Source organism: Podospora pseudoanserina, chromosome 5 (genome assembly GCF_035222485.1).
Source record: "Podospora pseudoanserina strain CBS 124.78 chromosome 5, whole genome shotgun sequence".
NCBI classification, from domain to species: Eukaryota; Fungi; Ascomycota; class Sordariomycetes; order Sordariales; family Podosporaceae; genus Podospora; species Podospora pseudoanserina.
In genome coordinates, this window is record NC_085924.1 from 2,911,512 (window position 1) to 2,937,414 (window position 25,903).

Genomic DNA, 25,903 nt, shown 5'->3' on the forward strand with positions numbered 1-25,903 from the left:
ACCAACCAGCAACTCCCCAACTCCCTCGGGTATCAATTCGCGCGGCTATGTCCACCTAGATTAATCTCAACAATATGTACAAAAGCTCCATCGCACACTTCTCACCACCCTCCGAATCACCCCGTCATGGCCTGTTGCTCAGCTCGGTGTGCTGTTGACCCTGGGCTGGCAGCTCGATTCGATTCTCGTTGGTAAACGCCTCATGAACATGTGTGTTTGGAATATATTGACGGTTATCCATCTCGACCTTTGGACTGTAGTAATCGGCTTCGACTGGATACTGTCCGGCATAGTGATAGGCTCCTGGTGAAACGGCCTGCGTCGATGCACCGCTGTGAAGTGTGCCGCTACCCTGACCTGGACTTCCAGCAATCGGCCCAGCCACCTCGGCATTTTGAGCCTGCGCGTTTGCGCCTCCTCGCCGTCGACCGAGAAAGTACGCACCAATGGCAATACCAATGGCGAGAACAGCTGTTGCTCCAACTCCGATACCGATGCCAGCACTGGTGGACAGACCAGTTGGGCTGGCTCCCGCAGGTTGCTGATTGGGGAACTCATCTTTGGTTGTGCCACCGGCATCAGAGGTTGCTCCAGGCCCGTCGCTTGTTGCTGTGGTCGTCGACAGCCCGGGGCTGAGGATAACCGTGGTTTCGGTCGGGAGCTTCGTGGTTGTCTCGGACGGCTGCTGAAAGTTGGATACTCCTTCACCGCGTCTCGAAATGTTGAAGTAGTGGCTCATGGCGAGATTATTGCTTGTGCCCTCCTCGAAGATGATCAGCATGAACATGTTGGATACGTCCAGGTCCTTTGTCGTCGCGACAATCCACCGCCATCCCGTCATTTCCACGACACTGCCTGTGGACGCAGTTCTGTTAGCATGGCCATGACAGGTAAGCCAAGGTCAGGTAGGAGGTGCGCATACGGGTGACATGCTCCAACTGTCCCATGGTCTCGGTTCCGTTCATCTGGAACAACGTCACGGAATAGGGCAAGCCCTTGGGAGGAGCGCTCCAATGGAGATCAACCGTGGACAACTCGACATAGGTGGGGTTCTTGCTGAAGTCGCCCCTGGTTCCAAAGGCTGGCGGGGTGAAGAACTCCATCGCCGTTACGGCAGCGGGTAGAACCGCGCCCAGGATGGTAAGGAGCAACATTGTATTGTCTGTCGTGACAGAGATGGGTGAAAGAGTCGCGTGGGGAAAGAGGAGGGAGGGGATCTCTCTCGCATAAGAGACTTTGGCGACGCCATGTGACACTGGGGCCACTCACCTGCCCCGGGGACTATGGTTGCAAAGTGGGTTCGCTGATCTCCATCACATCACGATGTTGCTCGCGGTTACGTTGCCATTATATGAGGGTATTTAGGGAAGGCGTGTTTGAGCACTTGAACACGGCATTATCTGGAGCAGGGGGTGCTTTGCGGGAAACTCAGGGGTTGTCTGTTAGGGTCCCGCTTTGGAGGTTACACAGTGTTCGTCAGGGGTAGGTTAGCGCAAGCGTTTGGCGCATTTGCCAGCGGGCCGTTGGTGGCATTGCTTGTTTGCGCCGTGCCTCCGCAGCGGGCCGGCACTGATTTTGCTTTCAGCGTCAGGCGCAGGCCATATGTATATGGCTCCAGCCACCTCTAGCAATCGCTCCGTCCAGGCCTTGTGTTGACCCAGCCCCGTGGGTACGGGAGAACCACTCGGTGCCGAGGACCAGTTTGCGGTTCCCAATCACAGACACAGAAACCTCGCCATACACTCAGTCCCGATGACCAGTAAGAGAATCAGCAGCTACTTGAAACACTTACTGTCCTTTGTTGACCTTTCTGTCATGCCAGTCTTGTCCAGGCTCCTTCTGGCACCCGCGGCTTGTCTGTATCATCATGGCAAGGCCAAACAAAAGTACCGGAAAGACAAATAGAAGCATTCTACAAACCAGGCCTTGCCACACCAGACCTAACAATCACCACAAGCGGTCGTCTTGACGGCCCGTTCCTCGTTTGCAGGGTCGTCACGTGTTTAGGTACCTACCACCTCACAGCTTCTAATCTCATGATTTATGTTTGTCCAGGTAAGATACATCTTTCTCCCTACTTTAATTCCACCCCCCGTCCAACCATCTCCCCCGGCGCCGCCTCAAACCTCTCAACACCCTCAGGTATCTCCACCACCGCGCTCCTCGTGTAAATATGTTTTGACCCTTTCCACTCCAAACCCTCAATCACCCCTCCCTTGACAGAAACAGTACCCCTGAGCGTCCCATCAGCTTCACGGATATGGTGGTAGATCCGGCACCCGCATTCCCTGCAAAAGTAACAGTCCATCGTTCTGCCTTTTTTGGTTGGGCGTGTCCACTTTGACAGTTTGGATTGCATCTCGGTCGGGATGGTAAACGAGGAAGAGGGGAAGATGGCTGAGGTGCCGAAGGCGGAGGAGGATTGCTTTTGACATTCTAGGCAGTGGCAGTGGTAGAGGTCTAGGAGGGGGCCTGTTATGGGGAAGGAGATGGAGGTACATTCGCAGGATATTTGCATTGTGGCGTGGATGGAGTGAGTGGAGTGGTGAGTTGTTGTTGTTGTTGTTGATGATGATGATGATGATGATGATGATGATGATGATGATGATGATGATGATGATGATGGGCGATGCGAGTGACTGCGAGAGGATGGGAGGGTGAAAAAGGAGGATGTTTGCGGGGTAATAGAGCGTTGATTAACATGGGCTAGCAAGACGAAAGGGCGCGCCAAGCCCCGGGATGTGAAGGTTGTGCGAATTAGCTGTGGTGAGAGCTTCATGATGGCAGATATCTTGGTGTGCATAAATGAGTAATTAAATTCAGGTGCTGAAGATTTCTGCACTTGAGGCGAAGGGCTTCACAAATAAATCTCGTGACATATGTATACAGGCCGCTTCGAGCTACCAAATCAGGACAATATTCCGACCGAGACTAGGTCATCCCGCACCACCTTTGTACCTACCTGGTAGTTACTTAGAATCTTCAATCAGGTAGTACCCATACTCGGCAAACATAAAGCTTTGGCGACAGCGATGTCTTTTCTACCTTGGTTTTTCTAACAAAACCCCATCCACTTCTACCCTCCCCCTGAACCCCTGAATCCAGCCAGCCGCTCACCACAAACACCCCGACCAAATCACAAAAAACAAAAGAAAAGCTCCCTACTATCTCATCACCCACCGAATCCTACTCTTCCCAAAGAACTCCCAACACAAACCCTTCTAATCACAAATAGCAGCAAGCCCATTGGCGAAGCACCTCTCATCAGCACAGCAGCAAGCCCCGCGCGCCTGGGGGACGCCGTCCTCATTGGTAGGGAAGATGCAGTTGGCGGGCGAGTTGCCGGCCGGGGTGATCACCGCAAGCTCGGTTTCACTGCCGACGCCTGTTTGGTTGGGTACCAGTGTCAACTGAGTTAATGCAAGTGCATTGGGAAAAAAACAAGAACTTACAAGCAAGGCTTCCGCCGGGGAGGATGTCGCTTCCGCAGAGGCGGGCGTTGGGGGGGCATTGCGCGCTGGTGAGGGCAGCGGCGGTGGCAAGGAGGAGGAGGGTGAACTTGTTCATTTCCGTAGAGGGCTGGGTTTGGGATGTCGGTGAGGTGGTGAGGTGGTGTTGAATTGTTGTGTTATGGACAGGAGACTAAACTCAGGGGAGGGTGGTGTACTTATACTTTTGTTCTTTTCATGGCATGAATGAGGACGAGGTTGATGGCTCGAGTCCGAGGCTATGGAAGGTAAGGGAACAGATCCTTACCCCTTGTGGCTGTTGCATTGTTTTGCCATGATTGAAGGAATTCTCACCGAACTTGAAGTCAAAGGATTGGGTCATGCGTCTGCGATGAAGACTGTTGGGTTGGTCTTTAACGGGGATGACAACATATACTTTGGGGTCACAACATCGCACTTGTGGTATTGCAAGGGTAGCCGGCAGCCCCGGAACCAGGCATCGAGCTTTGTTATAGTGACGATCACTGGCGATGGATTGTCTGTTTCAAGAAGAATCGTGATGGAGGCATTGTCTTTGGAGGATTTCAAGCCTGTTGCCGGATGATGGATAGCTCTGTTGGCCATGCGTCCGAAACGATTTGGCCCCACCTATGATCGAGCAAGAAGTGATAGATACAGCAGTACTGCATGTTAGAAACACTGCTCAAAAGTTCGTAGCGCTGATCTTTTGTACCTACTTTAAAGGTGTGGACTGATCAAGCCATCCCACCCCCTTTCCACACGAGGGAGAGACGGTTCAAACAGGAATCCCAGTTACTTAAGATTGAGAGTACCAGACAAGGACAGCCTGAAACCTCAATCCTCCATATCAGTTGTTTTACGTAAAAACTGTCGTTGAATTTTGTTGCCTGCCACGCATTAGAGTATATGACATGGATGTGGATCCGTCCCAACTTCAAACACAGGTCCCATGAAACCGGTAGCGAATGAGCCTCATTTTTGGTAGGTCAGGCTTCTCTCGGTGAGCTATGTTGGAGGCGCAGCAATGAGGGTAAGCTCTCGGATATAACCAAGCACTTCGGAAATCGCAGCAGGTTTTGGAAGCTGCATGGGCTTGAGATCACATGAGTGATGAACCGGCTTCCCCGGACATACACTGAGGATGAAGCTATGCGATGAGATCATCGTGAGGCATCACACACGTAAATCGGACCGGGTGATACTTGATATCGAAAAATGTCCAAACTAAAAGAGTTGGGGGGTGGGATTGATGAAAGATTCAAAACACAGCGTTAAAAAAGGTCCTGAATTATGCCACCACGTAGAGAGATACAAGGATGGGAGTCATGGCTTGCCAGTCCGCTACCTTATTATGAGTAAACCAGATCATGTTCTTGGAAAACATAGGAATTATCCCTATGTGACACATGCTGTCAGAACACTACCTGACTCGTATGCCGATCGTCTATAGGTAATTGACAAAGGCCAATCGTTGATGAACATGAAATCCCTTGATAAGATAGCCCCATGGTATTGAGCAGCAACGTGACAAGAATAATGGACGGCAAAATATTTGAGAGCGTCAGACCTTCTTGCCGAAGCAGATGTCGACATGAGTCTGGAGTAAGCAATCGAATGCCGAGACAAGGCCGTGGATGCGATGTAATGCCTCCAAGTCTATAGCGACGCCAAAGATTTCGACGCTGTTGTTCAGTCGCTGAGCAATACGATCGATATAATTGCCCTCAGCGATGAAAGCTGGCGTTGGATGTACGACTGTGCGGCAAGGGCGAATTTCAAAGATTTCAATGCTATCTGGCCAAAACCAGGTTTTGATTAAAAAAGGATATACGACCATGCGCTGGCAGCGGGTGGCGAGGTCCCAGGAGGCTCATGAGGTAATGGTTGTGTCTTGCAAAGCTCAGGATTTCCAAGTTGCAAAAGAAAAAGGAATGCGAACCGTCTTTGTGTGCAGATCTTGGATACCTCACCATAGTCATAGCGAGTCAAGCGTCATAAGACTCGGACTGGCAGCTTCTTATGCCGACTTTGTTGTCTGCAATCGCCTTCAACACCCCGGGCATAATGAAGGGAGGTACTTGACTGATATTTTGGATCAGATGCACATAGATAAGTACCTAGCCGATGAAGATGTGTGACTTCATGTCTTTACTTGGTAGTCAACTGGTTATGAAATGAAGTCGGGTGTAAGATTCGGATTGGCTTCACTCGTGTGCCAGCATGCCCTGCCATCTGATGGAGCTTGGTCCAATGCAGGGCCGTTTTGGCTAAACACGTCCAATGACCTCTGCTCTGCGGCCTCGCCTAACCACTGCACGATAAAGTGATTGTGATTCACTGAAACCCAATCAAGTGTCTGCAGTAACGAAAATGGTCTTGTTCGTATACCCACGGGGAAATTCTTCGGTCATACTTCCAAAATGCGTCGTGACTAGCTCCTGTTCATTCGAGCTAGAATCAGATTGGCGATCTCAATAGAGACTGCCACTACCGACCTAGGCAGATACCTATTCACTTATCCAATCTTCGTCTCTATCATACCCAACATACACGACTACCAAGCGTAAAGTGCTCTCTTTGCCGTGCAATGTAACGTTTCCGACCCCGGGGTGTTTGCCCGATGTGGGCAAGCGAAGTAAATACGGCGAGGCCCGTCCGATGGTTACGATGTGTAAAAAGCTCCCAAAGATCCCGTCCCAACGGCTCGCTAAACGAACTCGCTTCTTCTCGGCACTCAATCAAGGGTCTATAACATCTCCGGAATGGTTCCTCTTAGCTCCAGGTGACAAAGAGTGTCTCGGGTTGAGAGCATGGATAAGTTACAATCCTGATCGGCTATTGCAACATTTGACTTCGAGTCTCGCCTACCTTGCCCAATCTTGTTCTAGACTCCTGGCCTTTGAACTTTATGATGTGATCAGTGACTTGTGGTGGACAATGTGGTCATCTCTTGCCCTATATTTACAACAGTTTATCAACTCTGTTAATGTCTATTCGACCAACGTGATATGGACACAGGGCCATGGTGATGGGTATGTAAAGAGCAAAACTATCACAAATAGTCGACTTGAGGTCCGTGTCCAAAACGAGACCAAAAATGAAGTAGTCAAGAACCATTCTGCTGTACCCGCTTCTCACACGGCAAGTCATATATTGCCCACATCATCTGCAGTCTTAGTATGCACGTTTTCATTGCGGCTGATGTCTTGTTCCACCTCTTGAGAGTGCTGAAATGTGTAAGGCTTCGGCCATCCTGCCTCAACCCCTCAGCTAGTGGACATCAGAGACATGAGCAGCACTGCTCTGCCAACATCATGAGATATTGCCGAGACTCAACCGTATCCCTGTCCAGTGGTAAACACTCTATCTTTGCATTCGATGAAACGAAAGAAGCGAGAGGCAATATCTCCATCGCGAGATGTGGGCTTTCTCCGCTTCAAGTCTGACGATCTTGACCGGTTGCCAGCGTCCGTTACGACAAGAGGAATTACAAGCGAGGACATCTCTGGCCTCTTTAACCGTCCCAAAGAAAAGTATATAACCCCCTGAATCTCCCTCTCTTTCCATTCTATTCCCATCCTCAGCAGCAGCAGCAGTCTCCAGCCAGCACTCGACACCACCTCCAACAAACCAGCACCCAGCTCTTTTTGCAAAAATCTTTCAAAATGAAGGCCAACTTCCTCCCCGTCATTGCCCTGCTCCTCACCCCCGCCCTCGCCGCTCCCTTTGCCGAGCCCGAGGCCGAGGCCGAGTTCACCCCCATGGCCAGGGACATGACTCCCCGTGCCGCCTTCAACGAAGCCGAAGGTCAGTCAGCCCCCCCTTTGCACTCCTTTCTCTCTCACGCTCACTTGCAGCCTGCTAACACGGCGCCCGCCAGTCTTCGCCTTCGCCCCTCCGGCCTCCTGCAAGGTCCTGAACTGCATCAGCGTCATCAGCTCGGCCGTCTGCGTCGCCAACGCCATTGACGATGATGACTACAAGGCTATCCTCAAGTGCGCCAAGAAGGACCAGGTTTGTCATTCCTTTCCTCTATCAGACGAGGTTGCTAACATTTGGTTCAGCTGTGCGGCTGCGCTGGCTGCTTCAGCAAGCTCAATGGCTTCTTGGAGAAGTGGGGGATCTGCTAAGTGATTGTGCTGGTATATGGGAGACGAGCGCACAGCGGAAAGAAAATACCGGGCCGAAAGGGGGACACATGTACATGCTGGGATTGGAGGTGTAGGTGCTGGGATTTCGTTGTGTATGGGGGAGATGCAATGATTCTAGTAGTCACTCTTTTGGCAATCGATCGATCGTTGTTTTTTTAATATGTCGACGTTGAGCTTTGGTTGTCCAGGTGATGGTGCTCCGCTGATGGATCCCTCGGTGAGCTTGAGCAAGCACAGCTGAAACTCAAATAGCCGTCCAGCTTACACCGGTGCGCCACTTCTTGCAAGTCCGAGATGAAGTCGGCCCGACGTCGCTTCACCAATTACTGGCAGTAGGTAAGCAATTAGTGTAGATATTTGGGTATCAATTGTTCGCTCTGAGGTGATCTAGACAGGGTCATCGTGGTACACCGGGTCGTCTGTTTCCTGTTCAACTCGGTCCTGCGCAGTGACTGGCCTACCCACCCGCACACGAGACAACTCTTCAATCTTGGCCGCCCACATTGCTGCCGCCGAAGTGGTGGTCAGCAAAAAGAAGAAGCTCAGCACCGGGATTAGCTGCAGAACCATAGCCACTGTGCCAAACCACAGGTAATCCCAGCTCTTGAAATGCAAATCTCTCTTCATGGTCTTCTTGTCAATTCCACGCAGCTTGTACCATCGGTAGTGCGAGAGTTTTCCCACACGCGACCCGGTTATCATGATGAAGGCGGGTGTGCCAATGTAGGGAATAAGGTTGAGGGGAAGGCAGGCGACAAGCTCGAAGATTTGGGTCCAGCTGAACGGCGAGTATTCGGCGCGGCTTGTGGGTTTGCCTAGCATCTTGACCGAGTTCGGGGCATCGACGAAGAGGACGCGCTGCGGCGCAATGAGGTCGACGAAGCCATGGTTAATCAAGGTGGCCTAAGCAACAAGAAAACATCAGTAGGGTGGTCGCAAAAAACAAGGAAATGACGAAACAGCTCCTCTCACATCGAAAATATCCACGCGACATTCGTCGACAAAGAGGCCTTCGAACAGCGCCTGTATCAGCACCAGACCCTCTCCCAGCACGAGGACGGTTGTGTTTATCAACGCGCCGGCGCGTCCTTGGAAGATGTAGAGAAGCAAAAATTGGGGAATAAAAGTGAAGGTAAACAAGATAAAGTAGACGAGGAATGATATGATAGAGAGAGGGAGCAGCCGGCCGACGAAGATGGGGTAGAATTCTGGGTGTCGTAAAAAGTACCAGATGCCGTGGATGGGGTACCAAGCGGCCCTGGCGGCGCGTGATAGCAGATGCGCCAAGAGATGAAAGGGACGAGTCAAGGTGTGTGTACTAGGCGGCATGATGAAATCTAGAGTCGGCGGGTAGAGAAAAGGCGAGACGATGCGCCTGACAGATGGGTGGTGTTGCCCACGCAGTCGATGATGGAAGCTGGGATCGCGTCGTCATCAAGTTCAACAAACAGCTGAGCTCGCAGCTCCCGTCTGCAGGTGCGGGGTCAAACAGGCACTGTGTCGCACACAGTCTCGGAAAGGAAAGGTGGGGAAGCACAAGGGCAAGGAACAGGGGTTTTGACTTTCTGCAGGGATTACACTAAGATTTCCGACAGGGTGGCAGATTGCGAGGTCTGAGACGGGGCGGTGCCAAACGCAGGGTTAGGGCTGAGAGTTCGCGTGCTTTGGGGGCCATGAACGGGATCAGTGATGCAAATTGCGATATAAGACCACAATCGATCACAGCGTTGAGCATCAAGGTTTTGAATGGCAATAGCGCCGACAGAAAACACTCGGAACAACCGTCATGGCCAATGCCAAGTCTGAACAGGACCACCACCATCAGCCATAGCTTCAGCCTCCCTCGCCGAACCAGTCGCAGGATTTGCTTACCTCATCAGCCATGCACTACGACCGCAGGATGCTTCATGAGCCTGGCTGCCCGGATTTATGGGAGCGGCTGGGAAGAGGGACAACCTGGAACAGCAGTCGCCTTGCTGTGGTTGGATGTTGGCACTTCCTCTCCTTTCGCCAGGCACTGGTGAAGCCACTTGACGACATCAACACTCTCCTCTTGTCAATAAGTTGCTGCAAGAACAACAGAAACAGAAGCTTGAAATGGAAGAGCCAGCTGTGATCCCGGAGAAGACTGGGCAAGCGGGGACGGGCGCCGGGTCCGGCCCGGAGTTATCCTCGACAGCAGCACAGAAGAAGAGAAGTCGCATCCGCTTCTCTTGCACAACCTGCAGGGACAAGAAGTGAGCACCTGGCTCAGATTTTGACAGGTGGCAGCTGACACTGAACATTCTCAAAGATTGAAATGTGACCGCCAAACCCCATGCGACCAGTGCATGAAGCGAGGGATAGAGGCTACTTGTGAATTCATCCCCTATGTCACTGGCGGGTCCCGCCCGGGACCGGCTCTTCCTGCGCGTCATCACCCAAGAGACGCCACGAATCCTGCTACGACGACAGCACCTGCACCTGACAGCCACCGCTCCAAGCCCGCTGCCAACGACTCGGCCGTGCATGCCCGGCTCCGACACCTTGAGCACCTCGTCCAGGTTCTCAAAGCCCAACGCCGTGAAGCTGTCCCTGTTGAATCAACCGCCGGTGTGGCCGCCGACTTTGGTGACGATTTCCAGGAGGATGACCTTCCCCGCATATCAGCCCGCGTCAGAGAGACGGCTGGAATGATTCTGAGCGATTTGCGTTACGTTGATGCCTCCCACTGGGAATCTATCCTCAGCGATGTACGCCTCCACCTTTTGCATCACATCTATACCCACAAGTTCTAACAAAATCAATGCAGGTTCTAAGTATCACCGGAAGTCTGGACAGACCTGAAGATGTGTTCCAGGACGATGATGACCCCATTGTTCCGCCCAAACTTGAGCGTCAAGGACAACCCGACTTGTTGTTGGGCGGCTGGCCAAGGCTCTCTGTCGAAGAGCTGATTCGCTATCTGCCTCCTCGTGCTATTGCTGACCGACTGCTTGCCCGTCTATTCCAGGCCAAAGAACCAGGATGGATCATGTTCCACATGCCCAGTCTTCTCAGGCACTACGAAGTCTTTTGGGAGCACCCCGCCGCCATGACTTACACCGAGCTCGCCCTTCTCTTTGCCATGTTCTGCAATGCCTCGTTGTACTATATGAAGAGTGGCGAAGAGCTGCCCGGCAGACTCGGCGATGCTGGAGAGGCGTACAGGATCTACAAGGCCCGGTGTGCCCAGTGTCTGGTTTTGGGTGACTACACCAAGCCCTGGCGCTACAAGCTGGAAGCCATGATTCTTTACTTTGGGTCGGAATATCTCGGCCAACAAGACGCACATATCAACGTCTCGGTCATATTGTCCATTATCGTCCGCCTTGCCATGCACATGGGCCTGCACCGAGACCCGAAGCACTATCCAGACATGTCCCCATTCGAGGGGGAAATGCGCCGGCGGCTGTGGACCGTGTTGAGAGATGTGGATATTCTGATTGGTTTTCAGTTTGGTCTGCCAGGCAACATACCAAACGACTTGTACGACACAGCCCTTCCGCGAAACCTTCACGACGAGGACTTTGACGAGAACACCTTGGAGCTGCCCCCATCACGACCAGAAACAGAGAAAACGGTGACGTTGTGGTGCATCATGAAGGGCCGCATCGTCAATGTCTTTTCCGAAATCACCACGGCCATGAGCTCACGAAAGGCGCCGGGGCTTTCCGACATTATGCGCATGGATCGAAAGATTGACGAGCTCGCGACGCAGTTCCCGCCCAGCCTCCGCTATAGACCTTTCAGCCAGTCGGTAGTGGACCCCGTAGATATTATCATGCAACGGTACCAGCTCGAACTGCTGTTTCTCAAGTGCCGCATCGTCCTGCACCGACGGTACATGGGTTACGCCCGCAAAGACAAGCGGTACGAGCACTCTCGGCGTGTCTGTCTCGAAGCTGCGACCAAGACGCTCCGTCATCAGTACGATGTTCATTGCGAGCTTCAGACGGGCGGCCGCTTGTCGCACGAGCGCAGCCATTGGTTCTTGAGCAGTTTGAGCACCCACAACTTTCTTTTGGCGGATATGATCCTCTGTCTAGAGCTGTGGTTTCTCAAAGCCAGGGAAGGGCGGAGCCCTCCGGCCGTTGAGCAGCCTCCCGAGATGATCATGACGAAGGACCAGATTCTGGATATCTTGCGGACATCACGGCTGATTTGGCAAGGGAGGCGAAAGGAGTCGGCCGAGGCCAACAAGGCGTTCAACATTCTCACAAAAATGCTGTCTTTGTCCACGGGCGAGAGCCTTCATGGGAGCCCAGAGTCGAGTAACAATAGCGCATACGACAGGCTTGAGACTTCTTCGTATCCGGCAGTGCCAGTTATGACGTTTGCTGGTCTGGAGACGGGGCTGCATCCAGCGCCGGGGCTCGGGTCGCAAGCTCCGCAAACGATAGTTCCCACGGGGTGGGCACCTGTTGCCGGAGGCGAGTTGCCGCTGGACGGGCAGGTGGCTGTCACTTGGGGACATGGATTCCAGCAAGACCTTCCAAATTTGGGACATGTGGATGGGCTGATGGATCCGAATTTGGGGGGTGATTGGGTAAGTGCCTGGACTTCAAAGATTTGGGCTGAATGGTTCCTGTTGGGACATGTGCTGACCATGATGATGCAGACACTCTGGGACAATCAAATCTTGAACTCCAGCGATGGGGTACCACAGATACCATGGGATACGTTTTTTCAAGCAGGAGGATATGGGCTTTGAGTATCTGCTTTGCATCGTTGTCATCATCAACTACTTTACTGTTTCTTCATCGCTGTGTTGCCAGATGGCTGCCATGCTCCCTCCATTGTTCTCAAATCACCTTAACAGAAAGGAAAGTGCAACGAATGGCAAGTACAAGTGCCATCAGGTGTCTGACGATGGTGCTCGCGTGGAGTGGACCTTTTTAAAGTTTAATGGCTGCCTGCTGCTTCGAGTGGAGAAGGAAGGAGCCTGGGCAGTGTCTCCCGTCGGGCAGTCTGTGGATTTGATTTGAAAATGCAAAAATCATGACCACCCCTTACGGGAATGCAAGAGCAACAGTGGTGCCCTGATATGGAAACATTACCCGCCTCTTTAATCATGTAACGAGCTACTTCCGCCCCCGGGTCATTGAATGTTGGGAAACTGGAGACCAGGCAAGCTGGAGCCGGGACCAGAGTTAGAACAAGACCGAGTGGAATGAATTACCCGGGCTGACTTCCAGACTTCGATTGCAATTTTCACCTTCCGTCTCTTCCTTCAAGTGTTGGTGACTGAATGGCCCCCGAGGAACGGCGTAGACAGCTAAGGAAGGAACCAGCTGCGAGGATGACAGAGCAAGCTACGCTCACGAGCCCGGAATCGTGTCAACCTCCCGATTCGAGAAATCCACAGTCAACACCTTCGCCCCTGTTTTTCTATGACTTTTATTGGATTTCAATACATGTTGAAAACGGCTTTAGGCCTGTCAACTATCGATTCATGCCTCTTGGCTATGTTTAAGGCCTATAAATGTGACAATAAGACATTTGAGAGATGGTAAAAGGCGTTAAACATATTGAATAGCCCTCAAAAGATAGCTAACAGGTCTCAAATAATATTGATAAGAAATTCAGAAAAAAAGTGGGAATCTCTACTCACCCCCCTATGGTGTTGCGAGCGCGGCCCTCTCTAGGTATCTACCGATTTACTTGCCGTTTTCATAATATAATAAAAGGCCTTTAACTCATGTTTTGAGGCCTCTTAACTATATTTTGAGGTGTTTGAATCATCTTTTGCAGTATTTAAACTATTTTTAAGGCCTCTTAACTATCTATCCAGGTATTTGAATAATCTTTTATGGCCTTTTACGTACTCTTTTAAGGCGTTTGAATTATTTTTCAAAAAATATTAACTTCTATATACAGAAGGTCCTCTCAAAAATCATGTATGTCAGATAACAGTTCATGGCTACCTGTTACCATGGCACAATCATTGCTCCTTCCCATCACCATGAATCTGGCACACAGAAGAATGGCACCACTTGCTGTCACCAGACGTCATGGACAGACCGGGAAGGCACCTCACGCTCTTTCCTGTCTTTCCACCAGCAGACATCTTGGGTGTTGGGCCACAACACCTGTCACCTTTTAACATTTGACATCTTTGCCAGACCATCTTCCCTCTTCTCTCTTCCGTCCGCATTCCTGTCCCTCTTCGGCTCCTTTTGTCCACCATCCCTCAGCACGCTGCCATTTCCGCTCGTTTGGAGACATTCATTCCTTTGCAACATCCTGCACCCACGACACCATGCGTGTCCACGCCTCTGTTGGGGCTCTGGCCAGTCTAGCCTGGCTATCCTCTGCGGCCGCCGTACCACGGGCGTGAGTGCTTTCACCATGGACTTTCTTGATGCATGGCTGACTCTTGTTGCTCTGCAGGGAGGATTGGGCCCTCATCGACACAACATGCACCACTACGACGTCTGGCCAGGCCACTGTTATCGTTCTTCCCGGCGAGTCCGCTGCGTCTTACACGCTTCCGTCAGTTTTCACATTCACTCTTCCCGCCGATGGTGGTGCCGGCTCTGGTTCATTGGTTTCTTCTGGCTTGGTAAACGGTCCCTCTTTCGCCTCTTCCACCTGCGAGTCCTCGGAAACTCCTCTTGTTCCTGCCATTCCCACTCCTTCGGCGCCAGTCATTAGCACCGTTACAGTCCCCGTCTTGACGGTGACGCTTCCAAGCCCCCCACTTTCTTCCACTGGTCCAGATGCAACACCAGTCGCTACAGCGACTGTACCCGGGGAGGCTGCTTCCAATTCTGTGGGCGTTGTGACGGTCACTATCCCAGAGGGCCCCAGTGCTACAGCTACCGTGGTTTTGACCGTTACCGTTCCCCAAGGTTCCGGGAGCCCTGGAGCCTGGTCCACCATCATCACTGCTCCTGGCGTTTCCGGTGCCTCGGCCGGCCCTCTTGTCACTGTCACCATTTTCACCTCGCCTGCCTCGGCGGCGCCCGGTTCCCCGACAACTTCCATCGACTGGTGGGGCTCTGACTCGACGGCCTTTGTCACGATTCCACTCGACACTGGCTACGGATCTGACATTTCGCTGGCGCCATACACCCTCACGTACACGCTGCCCGTGGCCCCGGGTTTGACCGATTTGTCGATTGCCACGGTGACTGTGACCCCGGCGGACCTTTCGATACCTACAGGCGTTGGACCCTTTGCGACAGAGACCCTATCGTCGGGCGTGTCTTCTTGGTCGTATGTTCCTGCGCCGCCAGGCACTTCCGTCGTCAGCTTCACCGTCTCGGCCAGCGGCACTATTCCTGGTTATACTGGCGTCATCACCGTCACACCAGGCATGTCTTGGGGCCTTCCTACGCCAGTCTCCGTATCTGGGGACCAGTCAGGGACCGCTACGCCTACCGCACCTGCCCTTGTCACTGTAACTGTCACGTCTCCTTCGCAACTCCCCACGCCTTCGTCTGCGCCTTCTGTTGTGACCGTGACACCTTCCTTGGGCCTTCCTGCGCCTTCGATTGTTACTGTTGCGCCTTCCGTTATTACAACGACGCCTTCCGTTATTACCGCGACGCCTTCCTCGGGTCTTCCAACGCCTTCCATTGTAGCCGTGACGTACACCGTCCCCGCGTCACTGGGTTCGCCGGCATCCGAGTATACGGTCACGTATACGGTATCCCCGGAGGGCTACAATGGGGGTGGCCCATCCACCGTTTCAGTGCCAGCGCCATGGACCTTTACCATCGTGCCTACCGGGGACTCCGGCACGCCTATCGTTGTCACCTGGCCGAGCGAGCAACCTGGTCCCGTGACTGTCACGGTCACGCCTCCCACTTCTCAAGTTGTTACAACTGTTGCGCCTTCCGCTTCTCAGACTATCGTGACAGTGACACCTGGCGTCGAGCCAGCCTCGCCGGGCCTTGTCGTCACCACCATTACACCCTTGTCTGGAACTCCTGTGGTCATCACACTTCCCGACACCGGCACGCCTTTGGCTCCCGCAACATCCGCCTGGACCACTCAAGCCTTTATCACGGAAACGATTGTCAGCAATAGCGTGGTCACCGTCACGCCTCCTTCAGGCCCACCCGTCGTGGTCACCATCCCCCAGTCCGTTGCCTTCACTGTGCCCACTGGCGTTTCTGGTTTTCCACCTGGGACGACCCAAGCTTTTGTCACGGAAACAATCGCCAGCGATAGCGTCATCACCGTCACGCCTCCTTCGGGCCCACCCGTCGTGGTCACCATCCCCCAGTCCGTTGCCTTCACTGTGCCCACTGGCGTTTCTGGTTTTCCACCTGGGACGACCCAAGCTTTTGTCACGGAAACAATCGCCAGCGATAGCGTCATCACCGTCACGCCTCCTTCGGGCCCACCCGTCGTGGTCACCATCCCCCAGTCCGTTGCCTTCACTGTGCCCACTGGCGTTTCTGGTTTTCCACCTGGGACGACCCAAGCTTTTGTCACGGAAACAATCGCCAGCGATAGCGTCATCACCGTCACGCCTCCTTCAGGTCCACCGGTGGTAGTCACCATTCCCGAGTCCATTGCCTTCACGGTGCCTACTGGCACTCCACCTTTTTCGGCTGGCTTGTCATCATCGACTTCTGGGACAGTTCCTCCTCAAACAGTGATTGTGTCTCAAGTCACCATCAGCCAGACCATTTCTCTTGGACCCGGCTCCTCCACGGTTGTTGCTGTGACAACACAGGTCACTCTTCCAGCTGACTCGACCCCTACATTATCGGAATCTGGTGTCCTTGTTACACCTTCCCTGGCCACATACACCATCGCTGACTCCTATGGGAATCCAACAATCTTGACTCAATGGACAATCGTTCCTGTCTCGCCTTCAAGCTCCAGCGCAGGCGGCGGCGGAGGCGATGGAGTGGACGGAACTTTGAGCAGTCCAACTGGGACGGTTCAATTCATCACCATCTCGCCAATTGCGCCCGCCTCTGTGATCACGATACTGCCATCGGTGGCCCCGTCAGTCATCACCATTTGGCCATCGACAGACAGCTTCTTGACGTCGTTTGTTTCGTCAACTTTAGAGGGGCAGTCTGGCAGTGCCTCTCCGTCCGAGATCACCCTCTGGCCTTTGCCAACTTCGACTGACACCACTTGCACAACTTTTTCGACGGGGCACGGCTCTCCAACAATCTCGGGCCTGGGTTCGGCGACGTCCCCATCCTCACTGTCTGTCATCACACTATGGCCATCGACTGCCAGTCCTCCCTACTCTGTGATCACAATCTGGCCGTCGGCGGGAGACAGCGCCCTAGCTGGCTGGCCTACGACAAGCACTTGCAACGAGTCTCCGGCCATTCTGACGTCGGTTATTCTCTTGAGCTCGGTCTCTACTCCCTTCACGCCTTTTGGGACCCCGGCGATCTCCCAGAGCAGCGATTCCGGTGTGGTGGTGTCACCCACAGAGACAGGACAGGCTTTGGGCTCCCAGGGATTGGACACTTCAGCCGGTGCCCTTCCTGAAAGCACCGAGTTGCCGGCTTCGCAGCCTGAAAATACCGAGTTGCCGGCTTCGCAGCCTGAAAATACCGAGTCTCCTCCTTCGCAGCCCGAGAACACTGAAGCTCCTGCCAATGAATCCGAGGATTTGATGCCTCCACCGCAAACCCAATTCAACCGTCATGGGCAACACGCAAGGACCACCACGTTGGTTGTTCTGTCTGACAGCACTTTTGGCGGCTATGCCTTCAGCAGTCCGGCCGCAGACTATGGTGGCCTTCCTCCAGGGTACGGGAACCCCGTGGAAACAGCTCAGGCGTCTTCCAGCCAAGGCATTTTCTTCACGGATTCCAGTCTGCCGGTCTCACAGCCCGCGTCGGTTGATATCAGCTTCACCGCGTCTGTTCTTCCAATCTCGACGACTTCCACCGCAGATCTGGCGGCCATGTTGTCATCAATCATGTCTGTCCTTTCGCCCAATGCCACCATTGTCTCTGGACCAGGGCCTGTCTTGACCTCTGTTCCAGCTGCTTCGGACAACAGCACGTCATCTACTCAGCCAAGTCTCACCTCCACCACCTACGCATCATCGAGCAGCGATCTCTTGTTGACTTCAGACAGTATTGTACCAACAGTCACAGCATTGCCAACAACCGCCAGCTCTTTGCTAGCCAATATTTCCAGCCTCACTGCAGCCCCCATTGCCACAAGTCTTGCCAGCACTAGCCCGAATGTGAGCACTTCCAGCCGAGGACTTCCTGGTTCAACATGCGGCGCGGTTGGAGATCGGGGAGCAGTGGTGTTCAAGGTATGTCTTGGTGTTGTCTCTCTTTTCTCACAACCGAAGCACTGACCGTATTGGAGTTTGATGACATCCCTACCATTTCGACCGACAACGACACCGAGGCCAGCAGCTTCCCATCGATGCCAGTACCCTTCCCGTATCACCGATTCTTCTTCTCCAATGGCTTCAGTGTCGTTCCCCCGCCTCGCACCAAGTTCAAGGCTTCCTCTGGCCAGCAGCTGATCCAGCACAATTCTTCGGTGTCGCCAGTCGCCGAGTTTGGTCTCGCTGAGCTGCGCTCCAATCCCTGCTTTCACTTCAGCTTTTTGGGTGTCAGTCTTGGCTGCGACTCTACATCTGACCCCTGTGTTTTCAACATGACGGGTCTGCGCTGGAACGGCACCGAGGACGTTGTCGAGGCACGCCATACCTTTGAGGTGGCTGCTTGCTCCAAGAAGACCGACTGCAGCCTCAGCCATCAGATTCTGGACTCGGCGGCTGCGTTGCCATTCTCCAATCTGACTTCACTCAACATTTCGTTGTCAGTGGCTGGCAAGCCAGAGACATGGTGGGCGGATGACTTGCAAATTGCTTGGGCCGACAACGACTGCACAGTGGCGGCGTGCCGGTCGCGTGTGCCAAACACGATCATGATTCCGCGCATTTCACAACCGTTTGCCAGTCGAGCCAAGAGACTGTTGCGATGGGCGGTCCGCGGCAAGGATGACAAGTTTTATTGATTCGACACTCCAGTTTTGTCCCAATTTTGATGCACACGGGATGTGCCAATATGTCTGATATCATTTGCATGTTTTGCTGACTGGCAGTCAGCGCCGAGGCTGATGGTGGGTTGTCTGATTTGGTGGCTGAGAATTGGAAGACTAGATAATGAGGTTATGGTGGGAATTTTGACAGATAACATGATGGACTGGTGCGTGCTGGGGAATGGTGTAGATGGACGAGGAGGAGCCGGGATCTTTTTTGACTGTACATGTACTTATAGGACACGAGTGGTTGTGGGAGAACAAATGAAGGAATGCTTGCTCAATACTGTGTGGATGTGGCTGTTGTGTGGGTGTCTTGCTTGTCTTGCTGCCGATGTTGTTTTTGTGAACGACGACAAGAACCACATCAGATGTTGTCAATGATTCAAAGCCAGGTATAGAAGGGAAGTATGGGCGGTGCAAGGCAACGGCTAGTGTATTCTTTGTCATCAAGTCATGAAGCCACCAAACCAGGAGGCCGTCGTGGTTTTATATCGTCATCATCATGACCGTCCTGGTATTCCTCCCAACCAAAGTCGGGCAAAGATAGCTATGCCGCTGCAAGTCAAATCCCAAACTCGGGTTCCCCTCGCAAAACAAAGCAAATGCCAAACTCCCAGCGAAGCCAGGTATCTGCAAGACAAAGAGTCTTCTCGGCTGTTCAAGCTGTGGTGTCGCTGTGTCAGCACAATGCTCATCTTGGGAAGAGAGAGAGAGAGAGAGAGAGAGACATGATTTGCCAATTGCTTACCGCTCGGTCAAAGCTGGGAAGACGAGGCCTTCTTCATCATGGCCCTTCGCTCGCGGCGAGAGGGGCAGCGGCGGCGGCGGCAGGCGGCACGCTTGCTCTCGGCGAGGTCCTCGGGCGTGGTGCAGGCGGAGCACTTGCGGGCGTTTTTGAGGCGCTCGAGGAGGTGGCGGGGGCGGCACTCGGGGGTGCCCACGTGGGCGCAGGGGCGGTCGAAGAGGGGGATGTGGAAGGTGTGGCCGCAGGTGTGGATTATGCGTTGGTAGTAGCACATCTTTTGGGGGTAGGGGTGGTGGTGGGTTGTCAAGATGGAAGTTTGAGGGTTTGGTTGATGGACTAGGTACCCAAGGCAAAGAGATTGGTTGAGATGAGATGAGGGGGTAGTTTTGGAGGAGAGAAGAGACGAGAGGAGTTGGATGGGATTTTGGAGAGGCCATTGTGTGTGTGTGTGTGTTTGGATTGTGAATTGGTGGTTGACTTGAGAAGGAACGATTGAAGGCGATGGCAATGGGAGAGTTATTGTGCCTGTTGTGCGGGGCTGGAGGGGGGTGTTTATTATGGGAGTTGAGAGGGTCGGGTCTTTGAAAGATAATGGGATTGGTGGGTTCTATTGGTGATAATGGATTGTGTTGGATGTTTCAAGTTCTCATTGTTGGTTGTCTATGCATGGAAGGTAGACTTGTGTGACATGAGAAGGTTTGTTGATTCACCCCTGAAGGTAGTGGTAGACTTGTTCACGGCTGTTGTCAGCCCTCCACACTATGTCATTGGAGCCCTACCTACACAATCATCACAAGCCTGGATAGGTAGGCAGGCAACCAACTGCCGGGTGGAGATGTGCTCTTGCCACAGACAAACAGAAATGAGCCAATTTGTTGCTTTTGGTTGGAGCGCGCATGGCATGCAAGCTAATGTATGTTTTTTTGGAGCCTCAATTTCTCCGATTGAAGGTTACAGTGGGAAGTGGACCCCCAGTGGGGCTGCCACATGGCTGTCAGCGATGGTTCGAGTTGCGACAAGGCCTGCTGAGCGGGAGGAGCCTCCCACGATAAGGTACAGCAGAGGAGAACTTGTGCGACCAAAGCCAGGCATGCATGATGAGTGGAATTGGGCCGGTACCCCCTTTTTTTTCCTTTCTAAATCTAATTGCAGGTCCCAATCCACAGAGCTGCTCCAGATGCTCGGAAACTCAGCCGAACTCGGCATAGATAAACCAGCAGCCAGCCAGCTCCACCGGGATGCCGATTTGCCCCAACACGCTACCAAGTAGCCATTCGATGGTGTCGGGGCCTTTGCAGTTTCCGCCGGACGGCAAAGAGGCAACAAAAATCTCGGCATCAATGTTGGAAGCTCTCGGTGCCGTCAACGCAAGCTTTCCATTGGAAAATAAAATGGACATGACCACCCACGTCAAAAAAGCAATTCACCAGCCGTCGATCTTCAACCCCTCACCTCGGCAATCCTAGATCTTGGAATCGGGCTCCCCATGCCCCTGTCGACAAATGCTTGGCACCTTGGCAGGGCTCCAACCGTCGAGGTTCTAGTTACTTTCTGACACTGTTCTACGCTTCTGGTCCGTCTGGCTCGGCGTGGGATCATAGGGGCAGTTATATATCTAGGTATGTTTGGATAGGCTTGGACACCTCCATCAATTGTTGGAAGCACACCATGTCATCCGCAGACGAGATCTTGTCTCAACTTCCAGAGCCCGACAGTCACCTAGTATAGACTCGGCCGATGGAGCAAGGGATAGATACCCCTTTCGGTCAATGCCGTGCCGGGTCCACCGCAAAATGGAGGCCGATTCTTTGGTTGGTGAGGCTCCGGTATCCGCAAGACAATGGAGAAAAAATGTGATGCGAGTGCGAAACAGACCAGTGCCGTCGCCGTTCTGTCTGATAGGATCTGCATGACTGTCGGCGCCCCGCTGCCAACCTGACGGCTGGGTCCAGGCCCTTGTTTCTGGGCCCGCCCCATGACTTTTTTGTCTCCGCTGTTTGGCCCAGGGGAAGGTTATTAAAATACATGGGCCGCCGCCATCTCTTGCTCCCTTCTGGCTTGGAAAGACGATGTTTTGAACTTCTGACCTCTTCCCGGGCCACCAGCCCCACGCCAACCACCGCTCCCGCCTGCTCCCTCCCCCGGTCTACGCCGCCGCAACAGATGACGACATCACCGGGTGCCCTACCATGAAGAGTCCCCGACGTTTCTACGCCCTTGTTGGGCTGTGTCTCTTGGTATTCGTCAACACGGTCGCCGCCGGCGCGAAGCAAGTCTCGCTGGAGCATGAGCTCCTCGCGCTACCACCATGCGCGGTATGGCTGCACACTGGGAAGTACGAGGGGAGAAAAAGAAAACAAAAAGACTAACGTTTTTTGTTGTTCATGCATGTAGTTGCCCTGCGTCGTGGACGCAATCCGGGACGCCAAGTGTTCCGCACACGACAACGAATGCATATGCTCGTCGGCGAGGTTTGACAAAGAGGCCCACTTATGCGTTCGCACCCATTGCGCCCCGCGGGAGACTCTCAGTGAGGACGGCGCCGTCTCGAGTTCCCCAAGTCACTGGCTAACACGCTGCCAGCGGCCAAAAACATTACGTATCAATGGTGCGACCATCCCAACGAGGGAGACCGGACGCTTCTCCCCGCCTTTTCCATCTTTTTGGGTCTCGCCATTGCCGCCGTGGCTCTACGGTTGGTAGCCCGAGTGGTGACGGAGGCCTGGTTCTGGTGGGATGATTTGTGCAACTTTTTCGCCATTGTAAGCCCGTGCTGGTCAGTTAGTTGGAGTGGGGGTGGTTTTTTTCGTCGGGCTAACTGTGGATTTTTGTGTCGCAGGCTGGGTGTGCTGCGTACACGGGGTTGTACATCGAGGCGGTCCACTTTGGGATGGGAAAAGACATCTGGTTCGTGCCGTTTGACAACATCACCAAGATCATGCAGACGTACTTTGCCACCATGTTGACGTACGTGACGACTCGATTCTTCATCCGCGCCTCCATCATCCTCTTTTACCTGCGAGTCTTTCCCGCGCAGTCCAACTTTAGGCTGGGCAAGGTGATTGTCTGGACGGGCGTGTTCAACATTATTTACACTATCGCCTTCTTCTTCGCCTCCTTGCTTCAGTGCCAACCGATATCAGCGTTTTGGACGGCGTGGGAGGGCGTTGGGAAGGATCAGTGCGTCAACCTCAACGCGATGGCTTGGTCGGCGGCGGCGACGGGGATAGCGTTTGATTTATGGCTGCTGGCTTTGCCATTTCCGCAGCTGCTGTCGCTTAATCTGCACTGGAAGAAGAAGTTAATGGGGTCGATGATGTTTCTTGTGGGCGCAGCGTGAGTGGAGGCTTGTCCTTGTGCGTCGCGCTGGAGCGTCGAGATTAACTGGTTTGTGTTTTAGTGTAATTGTCATCAGCTTGATCCGGCTCAAGACTATCAACGCGACCACCCGGGCTGTCAACCCTACTAGTAAGTCTTCGGGTGCTCTCTCTCTCTCTCTCTGTGGGTCAAAAGGTTGCTTTGCTGACACTGGTAACAGAGGATACGGTGGACCTCTCCCTGTGGAGTGGCATCGAAATCGACGTGGGCGTTATCTGTCCCTGCCTGCCTAGCTTCCGACTCCTCCTGCGAAAGGTCCTACCGCGCCTGATGGGAGAGTCTACAAGGTCGTACGAGCTTGACCCGATCTCCAAGGGGGAAGGAGGCGTGACGGTGACGACCAAGATCTCGGCCCATATTGAGCCGTCGGGGAATAATGGGATATTCTTGCGGCCGCACAAGGACTCGAACACGGGGAGGAGCTGTGAGAGTGTTACTGGACTGGTGGAGCTGTCGGATGAGGAGAGTAACCATGGTCGGCAGAAGGCGTAATGATACAGATGGAGAAGAGGGTTTGATTATTTTGTCATGGGTGGAAGCTTAGATTCTGGTCGATTTGATGTTGACCAAGATGTTCTGGGTGGGTTGCAAACCCCAATGGAAAGTTAGAAGCAATGATCTGAGAGATATATCACAACTTGCATGAGTCAGTGATGAGTTGCTGGTGTTTCTTGAGATCTTTGTTCGTTTTGTCAAGCCCCTTTCTTGGGGGCCCCGCTATTTGTTACTCTTTGTTGCTAGGGCAACCCACGAACAGGGGCTTTCAGGGGCAATCGAATCTTTGAAACTTGTGGCTTCCATAATCAAAGGAAACTTTAAATGATTCTGAAGCAATGTTGGTTGAAAATGTAGCCATGCTCGAGAGAATGATGCAGGGGTGGTGTTGATGTTCTTTGAGCAGGTGTACTGTTTTTTGTGTCTGCCAGCCGATCACCGCTGTAGGAAAGGCTACACATGCTGTCACAAGGTGCAAGGTCGACGTCCATCTATTCTATCCGGGAGCCACTAGCAGGCCCACCTAAGATTGTCGGGCGTGACACAAATGATTCTGTACCTGCCCGCATTTTGCTACCCCCAGAAACCTACTTGGAACTTGCACTACCATATTTTACGTTCACTTGGTAACTTCAGAAACTAATCGAGATTACCAAGCCATAGAAAACACTGGCGCTTGACGATGCACCAACTATATTCCCCTCTCTTGATTGCTGCAATCCTACAACTATGCTCAGCCACCACACCTCTGATCGCCAAGCCAGACCCTCACATTTGCGGCCTCAGACTCAACAGCACCAAAGACCACCCCTGCACCAGTGTCCACGCCGGCCTTGACATTCCCACCCTGAGCCTGCGAGATGACTCGGATAACCAGTCCTTCCGATGGGGGGAGGGGGAGTGTTACGCCATGGCGTTTGCCGACGACCACACCATCATCATCATCTCTCCCGACTGGCGGACCAACCTCAAGATCATCACCATCTCGCACAACGCCATGAAGAAACGGGCTGACGAGAATGGGTGTCACATTCGCCCCGGCCAAGTACGCCATGATGCACTTCCGGCAAACTCGAGACGACAACCCGCCCCCCCAAGGACCTTCCGAAGAATGTCGGCATGTCGGCCAGCCAGTGCGTGCGCAAGCTGCGCGTCCCGGGTGTGATTTTCAACAATCATCTCAGCTGGATTGATCATGCCAGACATGTGAGCGGCGCACCCGGGATCTCTTGCCATGTTTTGCTCTTGCTGACCATGCCTTGCTTGCCGCAGCTTCGAGTCAAGGTTCTCAAAACCGAGCAGTACATGCGGCGAATCTCCAGCTCCATCAGAGGACCCCCGACGTGGCAGATGCGAAGTCTCTTCTGCTCCAATGTTCGACCCATGCTTTTCTACGCCGGCGCCGCGTGGTACCTGCCCGACAACAAGCGACATGCGGACAGCTGGAACACGGCCTTGAAGATGCTCGAAGCGGCTCAGTGGAAATGTCTGGTGGTTATCTCAGGCGCCGTCAAATATCCGCCCTCAGAATTGCTCCTGCACGAGTTGCGCATTGAGACTGTCGACCGTCTTTTATGGTGGCCAATTCACAGTCCACCGTGCTCGTCATGATCAGCTTTCTGACCACTACAAGAATCTCCGCGCCATCAGTGACAGACCAGTCAAGGTGTTTGGAAACAGGAAGTGTCGTCTCATCGCCTCGCAACATCCCATCATCAAGGCCTACGCACACGCTGCGCGCTACCACCCAAGACTGCTGAGATGGAGCTTGAGCAGGCCTCCAACTGTCCCAAACGGCACCACCCGAAACAAACTCTCGCCTCTCAGCTACCGACCCAGGGCCGAAGTACGCCAAGGACATCAATCCGAATCTCGTCAAAGGTAGGAGGTCAGAGCGCGTCTTCACCGTCGACGCTTGCTTGCTCGCTCGGCAATCATCGACAACCGGTCAGCGGTGTTCCGTTTCTCCCCCCCTGCCCCGCACACTCTCGGTACTAATAGATATGTCGCAGGCCTTTCGAAGGCTGGGACGATACGACTTTTGGATTGCGTGGGTCGTTCGGCTTCCGCAGTACGATGGGAACAAACGCAGTTTTCGATGCGGCATGGTGTTTGGTGCGCCGGAACTTGACTTTGCGGCGGGTGGTGAGGTAAGTCCTCCTGTGATGTTGGTGAACTCTCCAGTTGGGTCTTGCTGCTAACCTGATGGAAGCTTTCTTCGATGCTTTGATGGGGAGCGACATCGTGTCCGTGTCGTGTAAGTGTTCGCCTTTTGTCCATCAATCTTACGTGGTGTTTGCTCTTCTCTAACCAGCGTCACAGGTCCCTTGGATGCTGATCTGGCAGCTCATTGTGTTGGTTGGGGTTTTTGTGGAACGGGAAAATGGTTGTTTTTTATATATTTTTTTTTATACATCTCTTTCTTTTTTTTTTTTTAAAAAAAAAAAAAAACCACCCTTTTGTTTTAATTTGTTTTTTGAAATTGTTTTTAATTTTTTCTATTTTAAAACTTTTTTTAAACTCTTTTTTTTTAAAATTATTTATCGGATGATGCGCCCTTCGCAGCGTAACCTACCTGGGCCTCAACAGCCCGGCGTCCCCGGGTGCTTGTGTTTCTTGAGTGTCAACATTCTCAAAAAGCAAGC

General features: G+C 53.1%; 10 protein-coding genes across 10 annotated transcripts; 5 read left to right on the forward strand and 5 right to left on the reverse strand.

The window, feature by feature from the left end:
* Nucleotides 1-124: 124 nt before the first annotated feature.
* Nucleotides 125-1,400, reverse strand: QC764_507185 (uncharacterized protein; the record flags this gene model as incomplete). The annotated part of the gene is made up of 2 exons (XM_062947980.1): nt 923-1,400; nt 125-855 (listed from the first exon to the last, which is right to left on the reverse strand). Exons 1-2 carry the CDS (start codon nt 1,152-1,154, stop codon nt 125-127), a joined length of 963 nt encoding a protein of 320 aa, XP_062799300.1. The 5' UTR covers nt 1,155-1,400.
* A 674-nt stretch (nt 1,401-2,074) lies between these two features.
* On the reverse strand, nt 2,075-2,779 carry QC764_507180 (uncharacterized protein; the record flags this gene model as incomplete). Its single annotated transcript, XM_062947979.1, has 2 exons — nt 2,075-2,564; nt 2,601-2,779. 2 exons carry the CDS (start codon nt 2,777-2,779, stop codon nt 2,075-2,077), a joined length of 669 nt encoding a protein of 222 aa, XP_062799301.1.
* A 255-nt stretch (nt 2,780-3,034) lies between these two features.
* On the reverse strand, nt 3,035-3,636 carry QC764_507170 (uncharacterized protein). The gene is made up of 2 exons (XM_062947978.1): nt 3,453-3,636; nt 3,035-3,385 (listed from the first exon to the last, which is right to left on the reverse strand). Exons 1-2 carry the CDS (start codon nt 3,565-3,567, stop codon nt 3,222-3,224), a joined length of 279 nt encoding a protein of 92 aa, XP_062799302.1. The 5' UTR covers nt 3,568-3,636; the 3' UTR covers nt 3,035-3,221.
* A 3,423-nt stretch (nt 3,637-7,059) lies between these two features.
* Nucleotides 7,060-7,787, forward strand: QC764_507160 (uncharacterized protein). Its single transcript, XM_062947977.1, has 3 exons — nt 7,060-7,277; nt 7,351-7,484; nt 7,535-7,787. Exons 1-3 carry the CDS (start codon nt 7,136-7,138, stop codon nt 7,598-7,600), a joined length of 342 nt encoding a protein of 113 aa, XP_062799303.1. The 5' UTR covers nt 7,060-7,135; the 3' UTR covers nt 7,601-7,787.
* Nucleotides 7,788-7,926: 139 nt separating this feature from the next.
* On the reverse strand, nt 7,927-9,310 carry QC764_507150 (uncharacterized protein). Its single transcript, XM_062947976.1, has 2 exons — nt 8,594-9,310; nt 7,927-8,524 (listed from the first exon to the last, which is right to left on the reverse strand). Exons 1-2 carry the CDS (start codon nt 8,948-8,950, stop codon nt 8,009-8,011), a joined length of 873 nt encoding a protein of 290 aa, XP_062799304.1. The 5' UTR covers nt 8,951-9,310; the 3' UTR covers nt 7,927-8,008.
* Nucleotides 9,311-9,393: 83 nt separating this feature from the next.
* Nucleotides 9,394-13,193, forward strand: QC764_507140 (uncharacterized protein). The gene is made up of 4 exons (XM_062947975.1): nt 9,394-9,858; nt 9,915-10,353; nt 10,413-12,188; nt 12,261-13,193. The coding sequence occupies exons 1-4, from the start codon at nt 9,719-9,721 to the stop codon at nt 12,351-12,353; spliced, it is 2,448 nt and encodes an 815-aa protein (XP_062799305.1). The 5' UTR covers nt 9,394-9,718; the 3' UTR covers nt 12,354-13,193.
* A 708-nt stretch (nt 13,194-13,901) lies between these two features.
* QC764_507130 (uncharacterized protein) lies at nt 13,902-18,613 on the forward strand (the record flags this gene model as incomplete). The annotated part of the gene is made up of 5 exons (XM_062947974.1): nt 13,902-13,975; nt 14,033-15,777; nt 16,066-17,138; nt 17,169-17,897; nt 17,954-18,613. The coding sequence occupies 5 exons, from the start codon at nt 13,902-13,904 to the stop codon at nt 18,611-18,613; spliced, it is 4,281 nt and encodes a 1,426-aa protein (XP_062799306.1).
* Nucleotides 18,614-19,395: 782 nt separating this feature from the next.
* Nucleotides 19,396-19,659, reverse strand: QC764_0082200 (uncharacterized protein; the record flags this gene model as incomplete). Its single annotated transcript, XM_062940813.1, has 1 exon — nt 19,396-19,659. The coding sequence occupies one exon, from the start codon at nt 19,657-19,659 to the stop codon at nt 19,396-19,398; it is 264 nt and encodes an 87-aa protein (XP_062799307.1).
* A 1,684-nt stretch (nt 19,660-21,343) lies between these two features.
* QC764_507120 (uncharacterized protein) lies at nt 21,344-23,341 on the forward strand. Its single transcript, XM_062947973.1, has 5 exons — nt 21,344-21,700; nt 21,780-21,915; nt 21,969-22,721; nt 22,786-22,853; nt 22,924-23,341. The coding sequence occupies exons 3-5, from the start codon at nt 22,276-22,278 to the stop codon at nt 23,253-23,255; spliced, it is 846 nt and encodes a 281-aa protein (XP_062799308.1). The 5' UTR covers nt 21,344-21,700; nt 21,780-21,915; nt 21,969-22,275; the 3' UTR covers nt 23,256-23,341.
* A 599-nt stretch (nt 23,342-23,940) lies between these two features.
* QC764_507117 (uncharacterized protein) lies at nt 23,941-25,632 on the forward strand (the record flags this gene model as incomplete). Its single annotated transcript, XM_062947972.1, has 6 exons — nt 23,941-24,303; nt 24,357-24,464; nt 24,531-24,835; nt 24,939-25,139; nt 25,271-25,408; nt 25,581-25,632. The coding sequence occupies 6 exons, from the start codon at nt 23,941-23,943 to the stop codon at nt 25,594-25,596; spliced, it is 1,131 nt and encodes a 376-aa protein (XP_062799309.1). The 3' UTR covers nt 25,597-25,632.
* Nucleotides 25,633-25,903: the final 271 nt, after the last annotated feature.

What these genes read in the sequence shown, in the direction of transcription:
- QC764_507140 (XM_062947975.1), top strand. Translation starts at nt 9,719, where the DNA reads ATGGAAGAGCCAGCTGTGATCCCGGAGAAGACTGGGCAAGCGGGGACG. An exon ending in GGGAATCTATCCTCAGCGAT is followed by an intron (nt 10,354 to 10,412) that starts GTACGCCTCCAC and finishes AAATCAATGCAG; the next exon opens with GTTCTAAGTATCACCGGAAG. An exon ending in CGAATTTGGGGGGTGATTGG is followed by an intron (nt 12,189 to 12,260) that starts GTAAGTGCCTGG and finishes ATGATGATGCAG; the next exon opens with ACACTCTGGGACAATCAAAT.
- QC764_507160 (XM_062947977.1), top strand. Translation starts at nt 7,136, where the DNA reads ATGAAGGCCAACTTCCTCCCCGTCATTGCCCTGCTCCTCACCCCCGCC. An exon ending in CGCCTTCAACGAAGCCGAAG is followed by an intron (nt 7,278 to 7,350) that starts GTCAGTCAGCCC and finishes GGCGCCCGCCAG; the next exon opens with TCTTCGCCTTCGCCCCTCCG. An exon ending in AGTGCGCCAAGAAGGACCAG is followed by an intron (nt 7,485 to 7,534) that starts GTTTGTCATTCC and finishes CATTTGGTTCAG; the next exon opens with CTGTGCGGCTGCGCTGGCTG.
- QC764_507170 (XM_062947978.1), bottom strand. Translation starts at nt 3,567, where the DNA reads ATGAACAAGTTCACCCTCCTCCTCCTTGCCACCGCCGCTGCCCTCACC. An exon ending in CCCCGGCGGAAGCCTTGCTT is followed by an intron (nt 3,386 to 3,452) that starts GTAAGTTCTTGT and finishes CCAACCAAACAG; the next exon opens with GCGTCGGCAGTGAAACCGAG.
- QC764_507120 (XM_062947973.1), top strand. Translation starts at nt 22,276, where the DNA reads ATGGGAAAAGACATCTGGTTCGTGCCGTTTGACAACATCACCAAGATC. An exon ending in ATGTTTCTTGTGGGCGCAGC is followed by an intron (nt 22,722 to 22,785) that starts GTGAGTGGAGGC and finishes TTTGTGTTTTAG; the next exon opens with TGTAATTGTCATCAGCTTGA. An exon ending in CCGGGCTGTCAACCCTACTA is followed by an intron (nt 22,854 to 22,923) that starts GTAAGTCTTCGG and finishes CACTGGTAACAG; the next exon opens with AGGATACGGTGGACCTCTCC.
- QC764_507150 (XM_062947976.1), bottom strand. Translation starts at nt 8,950, where the DNA reads ATGCCGCCTAGTACACACACCTTGACTCGTCCCTTTCATCTCTTGGCG. An exon ending in GTCGCGTGGATATTTTCGAT is followed by an intron (nt 8,525 to 8,593) that starts GTGAGAGGAGCT and finishes CTTGTTGCTTAG; the next exon opens with GCCACCTTGATTAACCATGG.